The sequence below is a fragment of the Mustela lutreola genome, chromosome 8, assembly GCF_030435805.1.
Source record: "Mustela lutreola isolate mMusLut2 chromosome 8, mMusLut2.pri, whole genome shotgun sequence".
NCBI classification, from domain to species: domain Eukaryota; kingdom Metazoa; phylum Chordata; class Mammalia; order Carnivora; family Mustelidae; genus Mustela; species Mustela lutreola.
Genome location: NC_081297.1, coordinates 16099614 through 16117463, shown reverse-complemented (window position 1 = coordinate 16117463; position 17850 = coordinate 16099614). Strand labels below are relative to the sequence as shown.

At 38.1% G+C, this 17850-nt stretch overlaps 1 protein-coding gene across 1 annotated transcript in view; it reads left to right on the top strand.

Moving 5' to 3' along the window:
- The window catches only part of GPR158 (G protein-coupled receptor 158), a 429043-nt gene that overhangs the window by 396633 nt on the left and 14560 nt on the right, over nucleotides 1-17850 (top strand). The window contains exon 8 of the mRNA XM_059183899.1: nucleotides 16627-16765. Within this exon, the coding sequence (XP_059039882.1) occupies nucleotides 16627-16765 (139 nt within the window). The remainder of the gene's footprint in view (nucleotides 1-16626; nucleotides 16766-17850) is intronic.

The following is a 17850-nucleotide window of genomic DNA, read 5'->3' as shown; positions in this document are numbered from 1 at the left end:
AAAATAAAAAATAAAAAAAAAAAAAAAAAAAAAGGAAAAAAAATAAAAAATAAAAAAAAAAAAAAAAAAAAAAAAAAAATTTTGTACACCTTAGTCTTGAGATGTATTTAATACCTTTTAAAATTTATTTTACACTTTGGAGTAAATCATGTTTATGATTTCTGATCTCTGTTTAGGAATAAATAGGAATATGTGGCTGATAGTAAACTTCAGTTTATTTTATATAAACTTTTTTTATATATAAGTAAAAGTTTCATACAATAAACAAGACCCATTGAGTCTGTTGGTTTATATAAATAATGAATTATTAAAAGTTTTTTAAAAACAAAATTATGTGGTAAAGACTTTGGGTATAATAATAGTTCAATAAAGGAAGACTACAGTTTGGACCAGAACCTAGGAATCTTTAAAGAGAAGTTCTTTGAGCCATGGATAACACTTAGGTTATTGTAAAGTGGTACAGAAAATGTTCTCTTTGATAGGAATAGTGCTGGAAATGGATGGAATTTATATGAAATGTGAAGGAAATGCCCAACTAAAAAAAGAAGATTATGTTGGACTACATTGTGATTAATTCTGGATATTAGGTTTATTGAGTCTTGAAAAGCTGTTAGAGGAATTTGGAGAACTAGGAATGTGATGTGATGAATCAGTAAGGTCAGTCTAGGAAGGTCAACCTAGATTGTCTTTAGAAGATATATATATGCACATATATGTATACATATATGTACATACATATAGTATCTGTGTGGTATATATGTTATATGTATATACACGTGTGTGTATGTATATCTGTATATATGTGTTACACACACACACACACACACACACACACCCCAAATTCATGGGTTTGGAAAGAAGAATCATTAGAATGGAGGAAGGGCAGTGATTCTCAAACATGTGGTCTCAGAACCAACGCAGCAGCAACACCTGAGAACCTCTGAGAAAAGCACATTCTGGGGCCCATCTCAGACTTACCTAGTCAGACAACGGGATAGTGGGGCCCAGAAGTCTGTGTTTAACACACCCTGTAAGTAACTCTGATGCTATTCTAAAGTGTAGAACTACTGACTCAGAGGAAGTAATCAGATGAGTTTACATCATCTATCTCAGCTGTGCTCTGGGCACTCCGTAATACTGTTTCTCTGATCAGCCACTAGAAGATTCTTCAAATGGTGTAGTGTATCCCCTCTTCACACCTCCAAACTATCTTTGTTCCTCTTTTCACTTAAAAAAGTAAGGGAGCAGTCAGACATCAGTTGTCTTCCAGTGCTTGTCTACATATCATATCTATAAATCTTCCCATATTCCTACCCATTCTTATCCACCTCCCCCCATTACCTAAATTCTCATGACCTGTGCCACACTCACCCAACATTAAACTCCTTATCTCCAGGCCTTTCTCACTTTATATGACTTTCCTATTATCTGAAACGCCCCTACCTCTCAGATCTCTCATTAAAAAATTCCATTCTGGGGGCACCTGGGTGGCTCAGTGGGTTAGGCCTCTGCCTTCGGCTCAGGTCATGATCCCGGGGTCCTGGGATCGAGCCCCACATCGGGCTTTCTGCTCAGCGGGGAGCTTGCTTCCTCCTCTCTCTCTGCCTGCCTCTCTGCCTACTTGTGATCTCTGTCAGATAAATAAAGAAAAAATCTTTAAAAAAAAAAAATTCCATTCTGACCCCAACTTTCTCTCTTAGATTATTTAACTACTCTGTCTGCAATAGCATTTAGATTCATCAGCTATTTTTATCGTGCTTTATGCCCTTAAATTCTGCTTTCCTCCAGAGACATAGCTTACCAGGTAGCAAATTTTTCCACTAGCAAGGATGAAACTATGAAAAAAGTAGGCATTTTTTAAATACAAGTACTTCTGGATCATCCCAGAGTAAGGGGTACACAGAGAGCAAGGAGGACTAAGCCCACCTTCCTGAGGAGTCTGGGGTGGGTAGTACAAGAGAGACTAGCTTGAGGTCCGTAGCTTGGGACGGCTACCGGGAATGCAGTTCCTTGGACAAGAAGCCGGTCTCAGTTAATGTAAGAAGAGAAGGAGAAGCTAAGAGAAGAGATGGATTATTATGATGGGAAGATCTAGGTCGAGGCTTTAGGAGTGAGATAAAAGTAGCAAAACTTGAAAGGCAGGCATTAGTTAAACTAATACTCCCGTGGGTGTTCAAGAACATTCGGGTCTCAGGAAATAAAAGACTAGTGATAACGTGCAGAGACCAAGAGGTGAGAGGAAGTTAGATGGTGGTGGTGGTGGCGGTTTTGTCGTCTCCAGGCACTGTTTCCATCCTATAAACTCCCGGAACACCTTCATTTCAATAATACCCTTTTCCTGCAGTGACACATTTCTCTAAAGAAAAGTCGAGACACATGATTTAACAACAGGAACAAATATTTGAAATTAGGACTGTCTTAAAAAAATCAGAGCCATGTGGTTGCTGTGATTTTTTTTTTCACACTACCCTACAGCAGTTCCATTTATTTATCTTCCATGAATCTTTCATTTTTATTTCTAGTACATGTAACACTAGATATTCTGTATTTAACCTCTCTTAATTTAATGTTTTCTAATGTGCGGCAGATGCTTCTTTTCAGTTCTCTTTACATATTTCTATAAGTAGCATGTTTGCCCTTAGTTTTTTTTTTTATACTCAGACTGTTATTTAAGAAGAAATTCTTGTATCTTCAGTCAGCCAAGAAGAAACCTGTCCCAAAAGCTAAATTATTCCATTTCCTAAATGGAAATGTTTCAACATAGGGGACAGGCTGTGGAGAAGCAATGGATAGGTTTTATCTTGAGGTTGTGGACAATCTTTGTTTGGAAGCTCTGTATACTTAACGTTAGTGTCAGGAGTCAATTTAGAACAAAAGAGAAAGTGATTATTCATATGCTTATAAACAAGCATTCTGGATTAGCTTTACCTGTCAAAAAGCATCTATTTTTTTAAAAAATACAAATTGAAGAACCATTTGAAAGAGTGCACTACTAGTCTTCCCACCGAAGTAGAACCCTGTTTAGAACATGGGTCAGAAATGTAAAGGATGGGTCTCTTCTGTTTTGCTTACTGTATGGGGCACCTCCAAATCTGCTCAGACAGGTGATTTGCCTACCCCAAGTGTTTCAGACAGGAAACAGGTTTAGAAACTGCTTGGAAAAACCCCCAAAACTCTATGAGACTCAGTTTCTTCTTCGAGGAAATGTGTGAAAACATAGAAAGGGGGAAAAGTTGACATTCACAATCCTATTGTTACTTATATGTATTTATAATTTTCAATTATCAGGTTCATCCTATATAAAAGATTGTGCGGTCAGCTTTAATGGAAAACAGATAAAGGTGTAAACTTTGAGACTATAAAAGACAGGTGAACATGGGGCAGTGTTTTACAGGCCCAGTAGTCTGGGAGTTATTACTGATTTTTTTTTTAATCTGCTGGAAAATGAACTTCAAAATGTGAATGTTCCAGAATATTCCTAGACTAGAGTTCCTGTAAAGACTTAAGCTGCCATACATCTTTGAAAATCATCTATAACTATAATATTATAGTATTATAATACTGTAGTACTTAAACTATTCATCATGTGGTTCAACACTTTTGAATTTTTCTGAGTATTTTTAAGTATACTATCTACCATTCCTAGTCTTATATCTGCTTATCCCTTGTTTCTCTCCTAACCCAGTAGCCCTAACACTCCTCAGTGACATTACCTAGATTGTTCTCACTATGTCCCTGAGAACTAGTAAAGTATCCGTCAGCTCTTGATAAACATTTGCTCAAAGAATAAAGGAGGAGCTCAGCTCCCTCTGTCTTATAATACTTTCCATGGTCAGAATTAGACCAGTGTGAGGAAACATGTTAAAGTTAGAATTCCAGGAGTTACACAATTGTCTCTACATTCATTTTAATGATGAAGTATATGTTCAGATTTTGGAAAGTATTTTTGAAAAAGTTAAAGAAACTAAATTGGCAGGCACCTGGGTGGCTCAGTTGGTTAAGCCCACTGCATTCTGCTCAGGTCATGATCCCGGGGTCCTGAGTTCAAGTCCCACATCAGGTTCCCCCTACTCTGTGGGGAGCCTGCTTCTCCTTCTCCCTGTGCCTGCCACTCCCTCTGCTTGTGTGCGTGCTCTCTCTCTCTCTCTCTCTCTGTCAAATAAATAAATAAAATCTTAAAAAAAAAAAAGAAAAGAAAAAAAATTGGCAGTCCCTAGCACTTTTATGAAATTCTACCTCTGACTTGTCCAACAGTCAAAAGTAAGAGATTGGTATCAGTTTGGCATAATAAGTCAGAATTAAAATTTTCAAAATATCACATAATGCATTTGAACAAATCTGATGTGCTATTGAGAAAAATTTTTATTACTTCACCATCCTTTAAGAGCTATGTAAAGAATAAGGGAGTTGGGACTGAGAAACACCCTTCTAAATTAATGGAGAAAGCAAATAAATATCTAAAAATGCTGGTAGCAGGATTCTCAGATTTTTTTTTTCTGAATCTACTTATTCTATTTAATAAGTTGGTAGTTAGTTGTGCATGTTCAGGATTTTGCACTATAGCAATACAATTTTTTTATGGCTAAAAAGTTAAAACTCTGTTGCTCTAGGAGTTTCCTAATGTGTTGGTAAAAACTTGACAAATGAGTAAAATTAACTTCTCATGCCTGAATTCCCTTCACGATGTCACCCCAGCATAAGGAAAACCACCTGAATTTAACCCTTACAGGCAGGGTCCTCTAATATGCGGCTTCCACATTTGGAATACATAAATTTAATAGGGTGATACCATGGAGTTCATTCTTTTTTTGGTTAGCAGGCAGTTTCTGACTACACCATCAGAACATAGACTGATGACAATGAAACAGTACCAGAGACCAAGAGAAGTTAGAATAAGTGAGCAGGTTCTTACCTTACCTACAAGAAACAACAAGGCCAAAGGGTGACTAATAGATGGTAATGTCAAGGACATGGGGGAACTTCCTCTCCACGGCTAAATCCCTGCCTCAGACTTTAGTTCAGATCTAGGCAAGTGCAGAAATGTTTCCTTGGTTACTTTTAGAAGTTAGGTGATGATAATCTAACATGACTTAAAAGGAACATAATTGAGAATCAAGCTATTTTGCTGCCTTCCTTAACCGAGCACAAGAATATATACAAAAAGTTATATCCAAGTTTCTGTTTACCTTCTCTTGTTCTCTGTATCTTTCTATATCACTGCTATGGCCTAGCTATTCCCTGACAAGGACTCTTTTATAAATTAAGACTTTTTTATAAATTGCCCATGTCATCATAGTTGTGAAAAGTCCGGTGCATGAAGTATCTTGTGGTTTGGGAAACTTCTTAGAGCTTGACATTTCTTGTTAAATATGGTATTCACTGACTTTGAAAGAAAGACATAGAGAAGAGTCTAGCAATAATCAAACAGGTGTGCCCGGCTTGGGTTCACATTCCATTTGGGAATTTTTAAATATTTCGTTGTTTAAGGTAATCCCAATATTGATTCATCCACTCTTTAGAAGTTCTAATTCATTTAGATGAATTTCACATAGAATGAGTTCACTGCAGAAACCATAATCATCGCTTTCCTTCTCATTCACATGCTCTTCTTTGTTCTCTTCCTTCCTGGTATAGTATTTTAAACATACGTGACCATATGTTCGGTAATTTAATTAGTCATATGCTGCTGTTTAGAAGGAAGTAAGAAGACTACAGTAACTGTCCTACTGAGTTGTGTAGGAAAATTCTAAAATAGCAATTGTTTCTAAGGATTTAAATATTTCATTACCCTAGATGATTAGGCTGTCTTATGACAGGTGAATGGGATATAAGCGCCGTTTAATGAGTGTGAGGGAAAATAGATTAGACTTCCTCTTCATCTGACTTAGATTAATGCTCCTGGTGTAGCTTCATTTACATACATCTTCTTTTATCCCATTGTCCTGTATGTCTTAATCCATACTCCATCACTTGTTACCACCTCAAAAAAGTGCTTTTAATTTCAATCAAAGGATAAAAGCCTGACCACATAGACAGTTTATTTGCCTTGACTTGGGCTACATTGCTAGAAACTTGCACATACTTGTGGGAGGTCCTGCTTGAGTGTTTTTAGAAAGAGTGAAGTGGGAGTTATTTTCGTATTTATTTAGATACCACCTCTTTTGAAAAATATTTTGCAACTTCGAGGAGCATTTATTTATATGATGCTACAGGGCTGAAAGGACAAATTTTTCTGTATCTTAATTTTATCCTTACAATGCCACTTTTCTTTTTGGAAGTTAAATTTTGTGATAGGACTGGGCATTATTTTGGAACAGCTCCTGAAGGACATGGAGCAAGAGTAACTAAGATATCTGTGGCCATCACAGTTTCTTCCACGAGTTTCAACCCCCTGGTGGAACTCTGGGATTTTAGGGGGGGGGGGGAGCAACATTAAGGAGGGGAAAAAAGGGGGATGGGGGATAAGATGGCAGAGAAGCGGCAGTTCCCCTAAAGTGAGCTAATTATCTACCAGAACACTCTGAACCCCCATGAAACCAGCCTGAGATGGAGGATTATACACTTCTGGATCTCTATGGGGGCAGAAGAAGCCAGTGGAGAGGTAAAAAGCATACTGGGACTGATAGGACTGATATTGGAGGATAAACAGAAGCAGGAGGGAGCCACGGGAAGCAACCCTTTGGAAAGCAATACCCCAATACGAAATTGCCCTGTGATTGGGGACCAGCATTGACTTGGAGTCTAGTTAAAAGCACTCAAAAAGAACAAAAAATCTTAAAGGGCAGCTGGTGGAATCAGACAGTCACAGGCATGGACCTAAGCCCACTGACCCAGGTCAGCCACCACTAGCGACCACCAGTGCCAGACAGAGTGCGGTCCTGGTCCTGGAGCCCCCAAGGTTGCTGGGCTTGAGGGAGTCAGGTGGGTGCTCTTTAGAACCACAGCCTTTTGCACTCTGCTCACTTCTCGACGACTGAACCGCACTCCCCACCCGCACCTGAGAGTGCTCTGTGTGGCTGCTAGTTAGTGGTCTCTAGGACCCGCTGAGAGTCTGAACCCTCCCAGGACTTGAAAGAACTACCCCAGACAGCAGTCCCCCCCCCCCCAACCCCCGGCAAAGACAGCCACCAGAAGAAGCAGGCTCCCTGGACCAGTATCACTCGTGGTTTTGGCATGGGGGTGCAGGGACAAGCAGGCACTTCAGGCAACCCCTGAGACGGTTGCTAGGGGTGCGCACCACCTGTGGAGGACAGCTCAGCAGAGTTTGCAGAGGGGAGTCTGTGTGTTCTAGACCACCCAGAGGGGAGCAGACTGAGGTTTCTCTCTGAGGCGGAGGTTTGGGTGCAGTTTGCTTTCCACCAAACCTCTAAAAAGCAGCAAAAATCCTCCAAAGGATAAAACCTCCAGAGAACAAAAGCCTGAAAAACCGGTTTCCACAGAACCCAGTCCCTTGAAAGGGAGCTGGAGAACTCAACCCAAGCAAGACTGACTGAAAACTGTGGCAGGCCCCTCCCCCAGTAAACCAGCCAAAAGAACGAGAGGACAACCACCGCAGAGTCCCCATAAAATTGTAGAAACCCAATATCAGGTGAAAACAATATATTAAGCTGACGGTATTGCCCTAAAACCTGTATATTTCATAGATACAACTTTTATTTTTAATACATTCTATTCTTGTTCTTTTTAATTTTTTAACCTACTTTCCATTATAGCTAGAGTGTAATAGAGCATATTCCATAATAACCTTTTTAACTTGAATTTTTTTCATATATATACCTATATTTTTCTTTCACTTTTCTATTTTATTATTTTTTAAATATATATATATAGATATAAGCTTCAAGGTAATCCTGTTTCCCTAATCAATACTACCTCTATATATAAACAAGTTTTAATCTCCCTTTATCTCTAGAAAGTTGACTCCTTTAGCAAAGATACCAAGATACACCCAGGAAGAATCAAAATAACCTTCCTCGCCCACATCGAGGATTTATAACCACTCTCCCATCTTTTTCCTCTGTCAGTGTTTCTATGTATTTGTTTTTGTTCTGGTATTATATAAATCTCATCCTTGGGGTTCATTTTGGCTGAGTATTTTTCTTTTTTTCTTGTCATTTTCTTTTCTTGGTCTTTTTCTTTGTCCATTTTTGTTTGTATATCTTTTAAATCTTGCCTTTAGGGCCCATTCTGGCTGGGTCTTCTCTTTTTTTGATGTCTCTCTCTTTCTCTCTCTCCTTTTTTCTTTTTATTTCTTTTTGGTTGTGACTTCGATTGCTCTGAAACTTTCCAGGGTGCACCTTGCCTCAATCATGGTTGGTATTTTCAGCTCTACATCCCCTCAACCACCTCTCAGCAAAATGACTAGGAGGAGGGACATCCAACAGAGAAAAAATTCAGAGACTGTGCCCTCTCCATCAGAGCTATTGGATATGGACATAACCAGTATGTCGGAAAGGGAATTCAGGGTAACAACTATCCAGGCAATGGCTAGGTTGGAGAAAACCATTAATGATAACATGGAATCAATTAGGGCAGAAGTGAAAGCCACCCAGGAAGAAGTTAAAAATGCTATCAATGAGATCCAATCTAATCTAAATTTTCTAACAGCTAGGGTAACCGAGGCAGAAGATAGAATTAGTGATCTGGAGGACAGAATGATAGAGAAAAATGATCAGGAGGAGGCCTGCAACAAACAGCTTAGAAGCCATGAAAAAAGAATTAGGGAAATAAATGACACCATGAAACGTTCCAACATCAAAATCATTGGGATCCCTGAGGGGGAGGAGAAAGAAAGAAGACTGGAAGATAGAGTTGAACAAATTCTCCATGGAAATCTTCCTAATCTTGGGAATGGAACCAGCGTTTGTGTACTAGAGGTAGAAAGATCACCCGCCAAGGTGAACAAATCTAGAAAGACCTCAATATAAATGTTAAAATTTTATATGGAGAATCATTTGAACTTGATGAAGTCCCAAAAGTTCATTTTTGCTTTTGTTTCCTTTGCCTTTGGAGACATATCTTCAAAGAAGTTGCTGTGGCCGATGTCTAAGAGGTTACTGCCTATGTTCTCCTCTAGGATTTTGATAGATTCCTGTCTCACATTGAGGTCTTTTATCCATTTTGAGTTTATCTTTGTGTATGGTGTAAGAGAATGGTCGAGTTTCATTCTTCTACATATAGCTGTCCAATTTTCCCAACACCATTTATTGACCAGACTGTCTTTTCTCTACTGTATATTTTTTTTGCTTTTTTGAAGATTATTTGACCATAGAGTTGAGGGTCCATATCTGGGCTCTCTACTCTGTTCCACTGATCTATGTGTCTGTTTTTGGCCAGTACCATGGATTCATCATCATTAGCCATCAGGGAGAATCAAATCAAAACCACATTGAGATACCACCTTATACCATTTAAAATGGCTGAAATCAACAAGACAGTAAACAACAAGTGTAGAAGAGGTGGGAATGCAAGTTGGTGTGCAGCCACTTTGGAAAAGAGCATGGAGATTCCTTAAGAAATTAAAAATAGAGCTACCCTATGACCCTGCAATTGCCCTACTGGGTATTTACCCCAAAGATACAGATGTAGTGAAAAGAAGGACCATCTGTACCCCAATGTTCATAGCAGTAATGGCCACAATTGACAAACTGTGGAAAGAGCCAGACAAATGGATAAAGAAGATGTGGTCCATATATACAGTGAGGTATTATGCCTCCATCAAAAAGGGTGAATACCCAACTTTTGTATCAATGTAGACAGGACTGGAGGAGATTATGCTGAGTGAAATAAGTCAAGCAGAGAGAGTCAATTATCATATGGTTTCACTTACTTGTGGAGCATAAGGAATAACACAGAAGACATTGAGAGATGGAGAGAAGTGCATGGGGGGAAATTGGGAGGAAGATACAAACCACGAGAGACTATGGACTCTGAGAAACAAACTGAGGGTTTTGGAAGGGAAGGGGGATGAGGGTTGTGTGAGCCTGGTGGTCGGTATTATGGAGGGCAGGTATAGCATGGAGCACTGGGTATGGTGCATAAACAATGAATTTTGGAACAGTGAAAAAAATTAAAAAGAAAAGGAGGGGAAAAAAGCCATTTTCTGTTTCTTGAAGAATAATAGTCTATAGATTAGCTCAGTTGTCAAGAAGATTTTGGCAGATCTTTTCCTTGTATTAAAACGATTGTCATAGTTCAAACAACAAGCTGTTAGTCCGCATGGACTGCGGGTCTCAGCGTGTTCTTACAGCTCCAAGCATTCTGATTCCTTAGTGATTATAGAAAGCTGGGCGCTACCATTTCCTCTGAGATTAGATTACTTAGGAGGAGAAAAGTATGTGGGTTTTCAGTTTCTACTCACTGAGACCCATTCCCCAAAGTAGTCAAAACTCTGGAATACATTAAATAAGAAAGAGATCACTTGGCCAGGAAAAAAGCAGATTTGTAATGAGCGTGTAAATCTGCCACTCAGTTGTCAAGCAAGGTCCTGAGCCAAGCCTAACTCAGCAAAATTGTCTCAAAGATTTTATAAGCTAGAAATTGAACAAGGAAGTTAGTTTTTTTATTTAAACTTCCAAAAGAGAAAATGATGTTCTAAGTATAAAATTAAGGTATAAAATATTTTATTCTCTCTTTGCCCTTTAAGGTTATATAAAGAACTACATCTCAAAGAAGTAAAATAATTTTCCCCAAAAGCAGAATATAAACAAACAGAAATTTAACCCCCACTGTAATCATCCTAAAACCACTCAAGCTAGTCCTTCAAAAAGTATGTGTAAATCTAGAGACGTTGCCCAAGCAAAAGCAAATTGCCAATGCTGTCAGTCTTTACAAAAAGATTGACAATTTTAGATGTATTTTTTAAATGGTAACAAATAATCCCAGTTCCGACTCCCTCCTCAAACAACACAAAGGCCAATGAGCAGGAGAGGGAAACAGAAGAATGTTACTAGAAGACCAAACTTGCTGCCCCGTCATTGACCCTGTGCCCGGAGAGGTCCCCACTCTTGTCTTTATGAGCCCTTCTTACATTCATGATCTTGATTGTGTGTCCATAAGCTGTGTAGTGTCTGATTTCACTAAATTTCTGTCATCCCACATCAGAATTTAAAACTCTTAAGTGCCCATGCCAAGGACAGAGGGAAGAAAATATACGTTTTCGAATTTTCCCTCTCAAGAAAAGCCAGCATGCAAATGTGTGACCATTCACCGCAGTTCTTGCCTCGGAGAGCTCCCTCCGGGGGACCAGAATGGAATCATCAAGTCACTATGTGACCTACACAGTTCAGATGATGAACAACAGTATTCCTTGCTATTACTACACAGGATCTCTGCTGCAAGCTTGAAATTGGGACATTCATAATTTTGCCCCATCCTATAATAAAGCTTTCACGCATGTAGGTAATGTACAAAATGCATTTAGCACAGTGCCTGACACATTCAACAGATGTTCGCTACCAAGTCAGATTGAGGGGACAAAACGTCAGTCCAAGTGGAAGTACTAGCTGTTTATGATTAACATATTAATTGTTTAAATACAAAAAATTACTGCTTGGAAATTTTCTTCTGTAGGATTAAAACAATATTTCCCCAGGTTTTGTCTCTACCTGTTAGTAATAGAGCAAAAGAAACCCTCAGGCCAGGGATGTAATTTCAAGAACACTGGTCAGGAACTAAAGAGCCTTGTGCTCCAGGCTCCACTCTGTTGTGCACTCTGTGAGGGCAACAGGGGTACAAGGCTCTCCACAGGCTTGTTCGGTAGCCCAACACTGTCCATCCCTTGGCTCACTGCTTCCAGAAAGCTGAGGAGGGAACAGACAAACATTCCTGCCTCCACTGTCGTGCTTGGGAAACCTACTGCAACATCTACCTTCTCCGTCACTCGCTGTCCCAATGCTGAATAAACCCACTTCAGGCAAACTGAGTAACAGCAATTCACCAGTCACCCATCTTGATGATCCTATACACACTCAAAAAAAGTACCCCAGACTACATGGTCTCATAAAGTGTCTTCTAGCTTTAAAATTCTTTTTTTTTTTTTTAAGATTTTATTTATTTATTTGACAGAACGAATGAGAGACCACAAGCAGGCAAAGCAGCAGAGGGAGAGGGAGAAGCAGGCTCCCCGCTGAGCAGAGAGTCCGATGCGGGGCTCGATCCCAGGACCCTGGGAGCATGACCCGAGCTGAAGGCAGAGGCTTAACCCACTGAGCCACCCAGGTGCCCCTAGCTTTAAAATTCTATCAAAAGTATCATTCTCTTTGTTTTAAGCCTTATAACTCTGATAACTGTTCTCATTTTAACCAAAGAAAAGGCAACTAAGCCTCCAGAATATAAAGGCTCGTGTGTGCCAATTGAACCCTAGAATACTGGAACTTGAGCTAGTCTCAAGGATTATTGAGGTTGGTTAATCCTTCATGATCACTTCTGTGCCAGCTGCCATGTTATTAGCATAAAGACAGTGGACATCTAATTTGAAGGACTTAGAGGGAAAATAGAGGAAGACGTTACAAGAAATCCTTGGACATTAAAAAAAAAAAAAATGAAACCTAAATGCTTCATCTGTACATTTATTTGTGCCATATAAACATTTTTTAAAAGGGGCTAAGAAGTATAAAATGTTATTAAGAAAAAAATGCCAGGGCGCCTGGGTGGCTCAGCAGGTTAAGCCCCTGCCTCTGACTCAGGTCATGATCTCAGGGTCCTGGGATTGAACCCCACATCAGGCTCTCTGCTCAGCAGAGAGCCTGCTTCCCCGTCTTTCTCTGCCTACTTGTGATCTCTCTCTGTGAAATAAATAAAAAATGAATAAATAAAAAATAAAATCTTAAAAAGAAAAAATTCCTTTGCAACATGGCAAGGCAGGAGACCACATCTTGTGAGAGACTTTGTACTTTGAAGTCATTTTTCTCTCAGCCCTTGTGGGTGTTCTAAGATCACAGAGCTAAGACACCTTCAAGAGCTGATACAAATTCTCACTTCTTTGCTTGACCCAACCCGTTGGAATGATAACATGAAATCACTTTCATTATGGTCTATTAATTTGTAAAAGGCTGTGGTAGTTAACTTTCAAACTGTTATCCTTTATAGATTAAAAGTAAAATACCTCGGTTTTCTGAAAGCCCTATTTGGAACTTTAAATATAAATGCAATTCCCTTTTTAACTATACTCATGCCTCCCATCAAAATCATTTAACCACAGAAATTATTTTCTAAAGCAGAAGCACAACACATATTTCAACTCCCACGTAATAGCACTGCAAAATTTGGTAACATCTGCATATTTTCTTTCTTAATTGCGATGTTAGTTTGAAGTTAATTATATGAAACTGATTTTTTTCCTAAGCACAACTTTCATATATCACATTTAGTTTAATTGGTACTTTGAATAATAAATTGTTTTTCAGCTAGAGCATATTGTTTGATATTGCTAATGAAATGATTTTAATGTTAAGCGTAGCCATTAGGAGGAATCTTATTTTATCTCTTATTTTTAAATGTAATTCTACATTGTCATACCCTAATTAACCTAGCTATTGTCCTTTTTTTTTTTTTTCTCAATCTTCAGGATAACATTATATCAAAACACTATAATAAGTGGCAGGGAAGAGTGTCTTTAAAAGGAGACAGTGTCAGTTACATGTGAATCCTTCAATTTCACCATATATTTGTGCTGTTGTTTAAAAATAGTTTTGCTTTAACTATTCTTAACTGCCAAACACATCACCATACTCTTAGTGGCCCATCAGTAAACAGCAGTTACCACTATTAATAACAATGCCAATATAACCTTTAGATCATGTATAGGCCTGCAGCTTTAGATGGAGTAGCCAAGGTAACAGAGGTTCTACACCTCTAATAACCTGAAACTGGTATCATCTAGGTTCTTTCAATTCAACAAATATTTATTGAATCTTATCTATGTCTGCTCAGTACTGTTGAGCTATGTAAGGAGGCAGAGGCAAAAAAATAATAATAATAATAATTCACTCAGTTCCTTGTTGAATCATTATATTGTACACCTGAAATGAATAAACACTGAATGTTAATTATATTGAATTTAAAAAGTGAGTAAGTAATAAATAAATAGATAAAGACTCACTTCTTGCCATGAAGGTCATCACTAGTTGGGGCTAAGGAATGGAGTGATTAACAAGACTCCACGATTTTCTCTCAGTTATATATTGTGTGGGATTATTCTCTGCATTTCGTAATATCAGTAGTTAAAAACTGTAAGATATTAGAGGAAGGAAAATTCCATGCAAAGTGAAATCAATTCATGCGGCCTTGCGATGGAGGTAGGACCTGAATGAAACATGGAAAAACTGGATTGGATTTGGAAATGCGGGTGAGAGATTTCATGGGTGAGCAATAGCATGAACGAAGACTCAGAAGCAAGAGGAATCTTTGAAGGGTTCAGAGGGTGAGTCTGCCTAGATCAGCTTAGAGTTCATGCTGGGGAGCCCTGGAAGATCATGCTGGACATATACCATGATGTCATAGGGGACAAGAAGTGCCACGACCAAGCATCTGTAAAATAATAGTAAGGCACTACTGATTTCTGAATGAAGGTGCACATGACACCTTACCAAAGTCTGGCCTGAGGGTCAGCAACTAGATAAGTCAGGGCCTAAGAAAAGTATATAGGTACAAAAGAATAAGCAAAGTGGACAGCTAACATGAAGCCTGGGTGGCAAGAAAAATCTTAAAAGCGAGCACATGTCTACCCAGGCATGAATCCCTTCTAGTCTTTCTTTGCGGGGGGCAGGAATTATTTCCTGGGCCCTAAGTGAGTCTTAGTGAATCCTGTAGTGGAAATGTGAATCAGCTACTCCACATGGAGTACCAGGGATTTGGACAAATCCTGATGTGATCCAAAGGAAGTTTCAGGAAATGAAGAACGAATGAACTCAGGGTAAATCCAGGTTTAGACGGGGCAGTTGAAAAATAATTATAACCAATAAGGAGTGACATCATAGGCACTTAAAGGATAGTCATTGTGGGCATTGAGAGGAATGATTTGTATGAAAAACAGCTCAAAGTAGAAATGTACCAGTGAAGGGTGGTGCAGAGATTTCACACCTGGGTAAAGAGGCAATAATAGTACCATGGACAGAAATACAAGAGGTAGGAAGGAAAGTTGTACATGAAGACCTCAGCATTTCCTGATTCACTTTTCCTGATCCAGTAGAACTTGGCTGGACCAAAAAAAAAAAAAAAAAAAAAAAAAAACATTTATAGCACATGGCCAATGGCCAACGTACTGAATAACTGGGACTGAATAAATCTCATGGAGATCTTTGAGTGTGGCTTATTTTATATTTGGCTTCTGACCACATCAGGGTTTTAGAGTAACTCTTAAAGGATGTGTTTACTTAAGGGATTTTCAGTAATTAGGGCACTACCTATTGTTTAAATACTGACAGAAATATGCTGAAAGCTTGGCAGGTAAACAACTTGGCATATGGGAATGGAAGTCAATGTTTCAATAGATAAGTAAGTAGGTTACCTTGAAGTGATGCATTTGATTGAAGACTTTCTCCAAATTAAAGCTTTCTTCTTTACTCTGATGGATTAGATATGATCTTCTTTAGATACTATCTTCCAGTGAGGTCGTGTCACTAAGATAGAAAATGGATTGAACAATTATTGGTCAGAATGAGTTAAAATAGTGATGTCCAGGTTGGAAAAAAAAAGTCAAATGAGATGTTCAACAATAAGAACCATTTAATGTGTGTTTTTATTTATTCCTTTATTTAATATCTACCAGACAGAAACTATGTTAAGTGCTTTATATTCATTATTTCATTAGCAAATAATCTCGTGAAATATGGACTTTTGTTATTGTCATTTTCCAGATAAGATAACTGTGGCCAGAAATATTAAGTTGGCTTAGATTATGCAAAGTTAATTAGAGATAGAACTAGAATTTCCAATCAGGTCTAGTGTGATTCCAAAGCCCTATGTTTAAATGCTATGCTATGCTTGTCTCTTCTGACTTGAGCCCCACAAATAAGACGATTGTGAATTTTATGAAGCCTTCAGCACTCCACCCATAAAAGATAAGATTTCTTTCATGTGTGAAGAAATAATGGTTCATTTATAAAAAATGCCACTGAATGTTTAACAACCTATTTTCTCACATTTCTGGCAATGGGTATCTTTACATTGTGGAACCAGATTCAATACAGTAAGAGTTTAAATTTCTAGAAGCTGGATATAAACACATTACAAGCCTTGGTTGCCTTGATGACTTCATTACAACCCAGATGCTCTATGAGTATCTTAAACTTAGGTTGGGAATGTGGAAAATTATTTTATATTTGTTTTAGGAAAAAGCCAGGTATTAGCAAAAGAAAAATCTGAGGGGCCAACCACAGTTTTAAGAAAGCAAGAAAAGAAAAACCAAGCTATACCTTTGTAAAATCTTCTGTTACATTCAATAAAATCTTAAAATAAATATGTCATATGTATTTATATGTGAATGACATTTTATATGCATCTGTTTCTAACTGAACTTATGTTTCTCAAACACAAAATGCATGCTAAAGAACTTAAATTTTACATTATTATTCACCTATAAAACTAATGGAAGATTGTTTTTCTTTTTTTTTTCCCTTCTCACAGCTGAATTTTTATTCCTCTTGTGGGGTGTTTATCTCTGCTATGCAGTGCGGACGGTGCCGTCAGCGTTTCATGAGCCACGCTATATGGCTGTTGCAGTTCACAACGAGCTCATTATCTCTGCTGTATTCCACACAATCAGGCGAGTGCCCTGTAGAGCTAGTAAATAACCGTTTTGTTTCTCTGGTGTGTTTCAGTTTAACTTAAATAGCAAAACTGGATAGCATGCATAAGGGAAAGATTTAGGAAGGATGGTGTTTTTAAGTTGACTAATGTCTTTGTCTTTGCACAAATGGCAAATGAAGATAGCTTGTTGTTTGTTTGTTTGTTTGTTTGTTTAAGATTTATTTATTAAAGAGGGAGAACACACAGTGGAGTGGGGCAGAGGGAGAGGGAGAGAGAAACCCAAGTAGACTCTGCACTGAGCATAGAGCCCAACGTGGGGCTCTATCTCAGGACCCATGAGATCGTGCCCTGAGCTGAAACCAAGAGTCGGACACCTAACCAACTGTGTCCCCGGGTGCCCCTTTATTTTTTTTTTCCTAAACTGATGTTCTTAGTTACTTCTAATGTTTTTTATTACCTTTATTTATTTGAAGGTTAACTCAATATTACTGTATTAATTAAACCACTTATGGCAATATCATTGAATATTGTTATGATAGATAATGTCTTTTGTTCTGAAGATATAAAACAACACATGCTTACATTATAAAGTAGGTGTAGATAAATCGTCTATGTTTCCATTCATGTTAATACACTGATTTATACTTTTAAAATCTTAATGCTCAGATAGTCAACTTATGTGTACTAGTTCTGCTAAATTCAAAACCAAAAAAACCACTCCAACCCGATGACTGGATTTTTTTTGTGTGCAATGAGGTTTTATCACTATCACATTTTAGCAATGACTTTTTATTAGTATGGCCTGGTCCTCCATTTCTTAATATCCCATTTATTACTCTAGTCAGTAAGTACAAAGGAGGAAGCAAGTAGCTTATGATAGTGAACAAAATGAAATATGTATGACTTATCTTCAGAGAATTTACACCTATTTATATCTGAAAATGAAATGAAAACCTCAGTGAGAACAAAAAAAAGGAATCCTATAACTTGCAAAGCAACAAAAAGATGTCATTCATTTGCTCGACAAAGTTAGGACATACATAAGAGTTTACTGAGAACTTTTGAATATTTGTCTTTTACCTCAGTGGAAAAACAGTGATA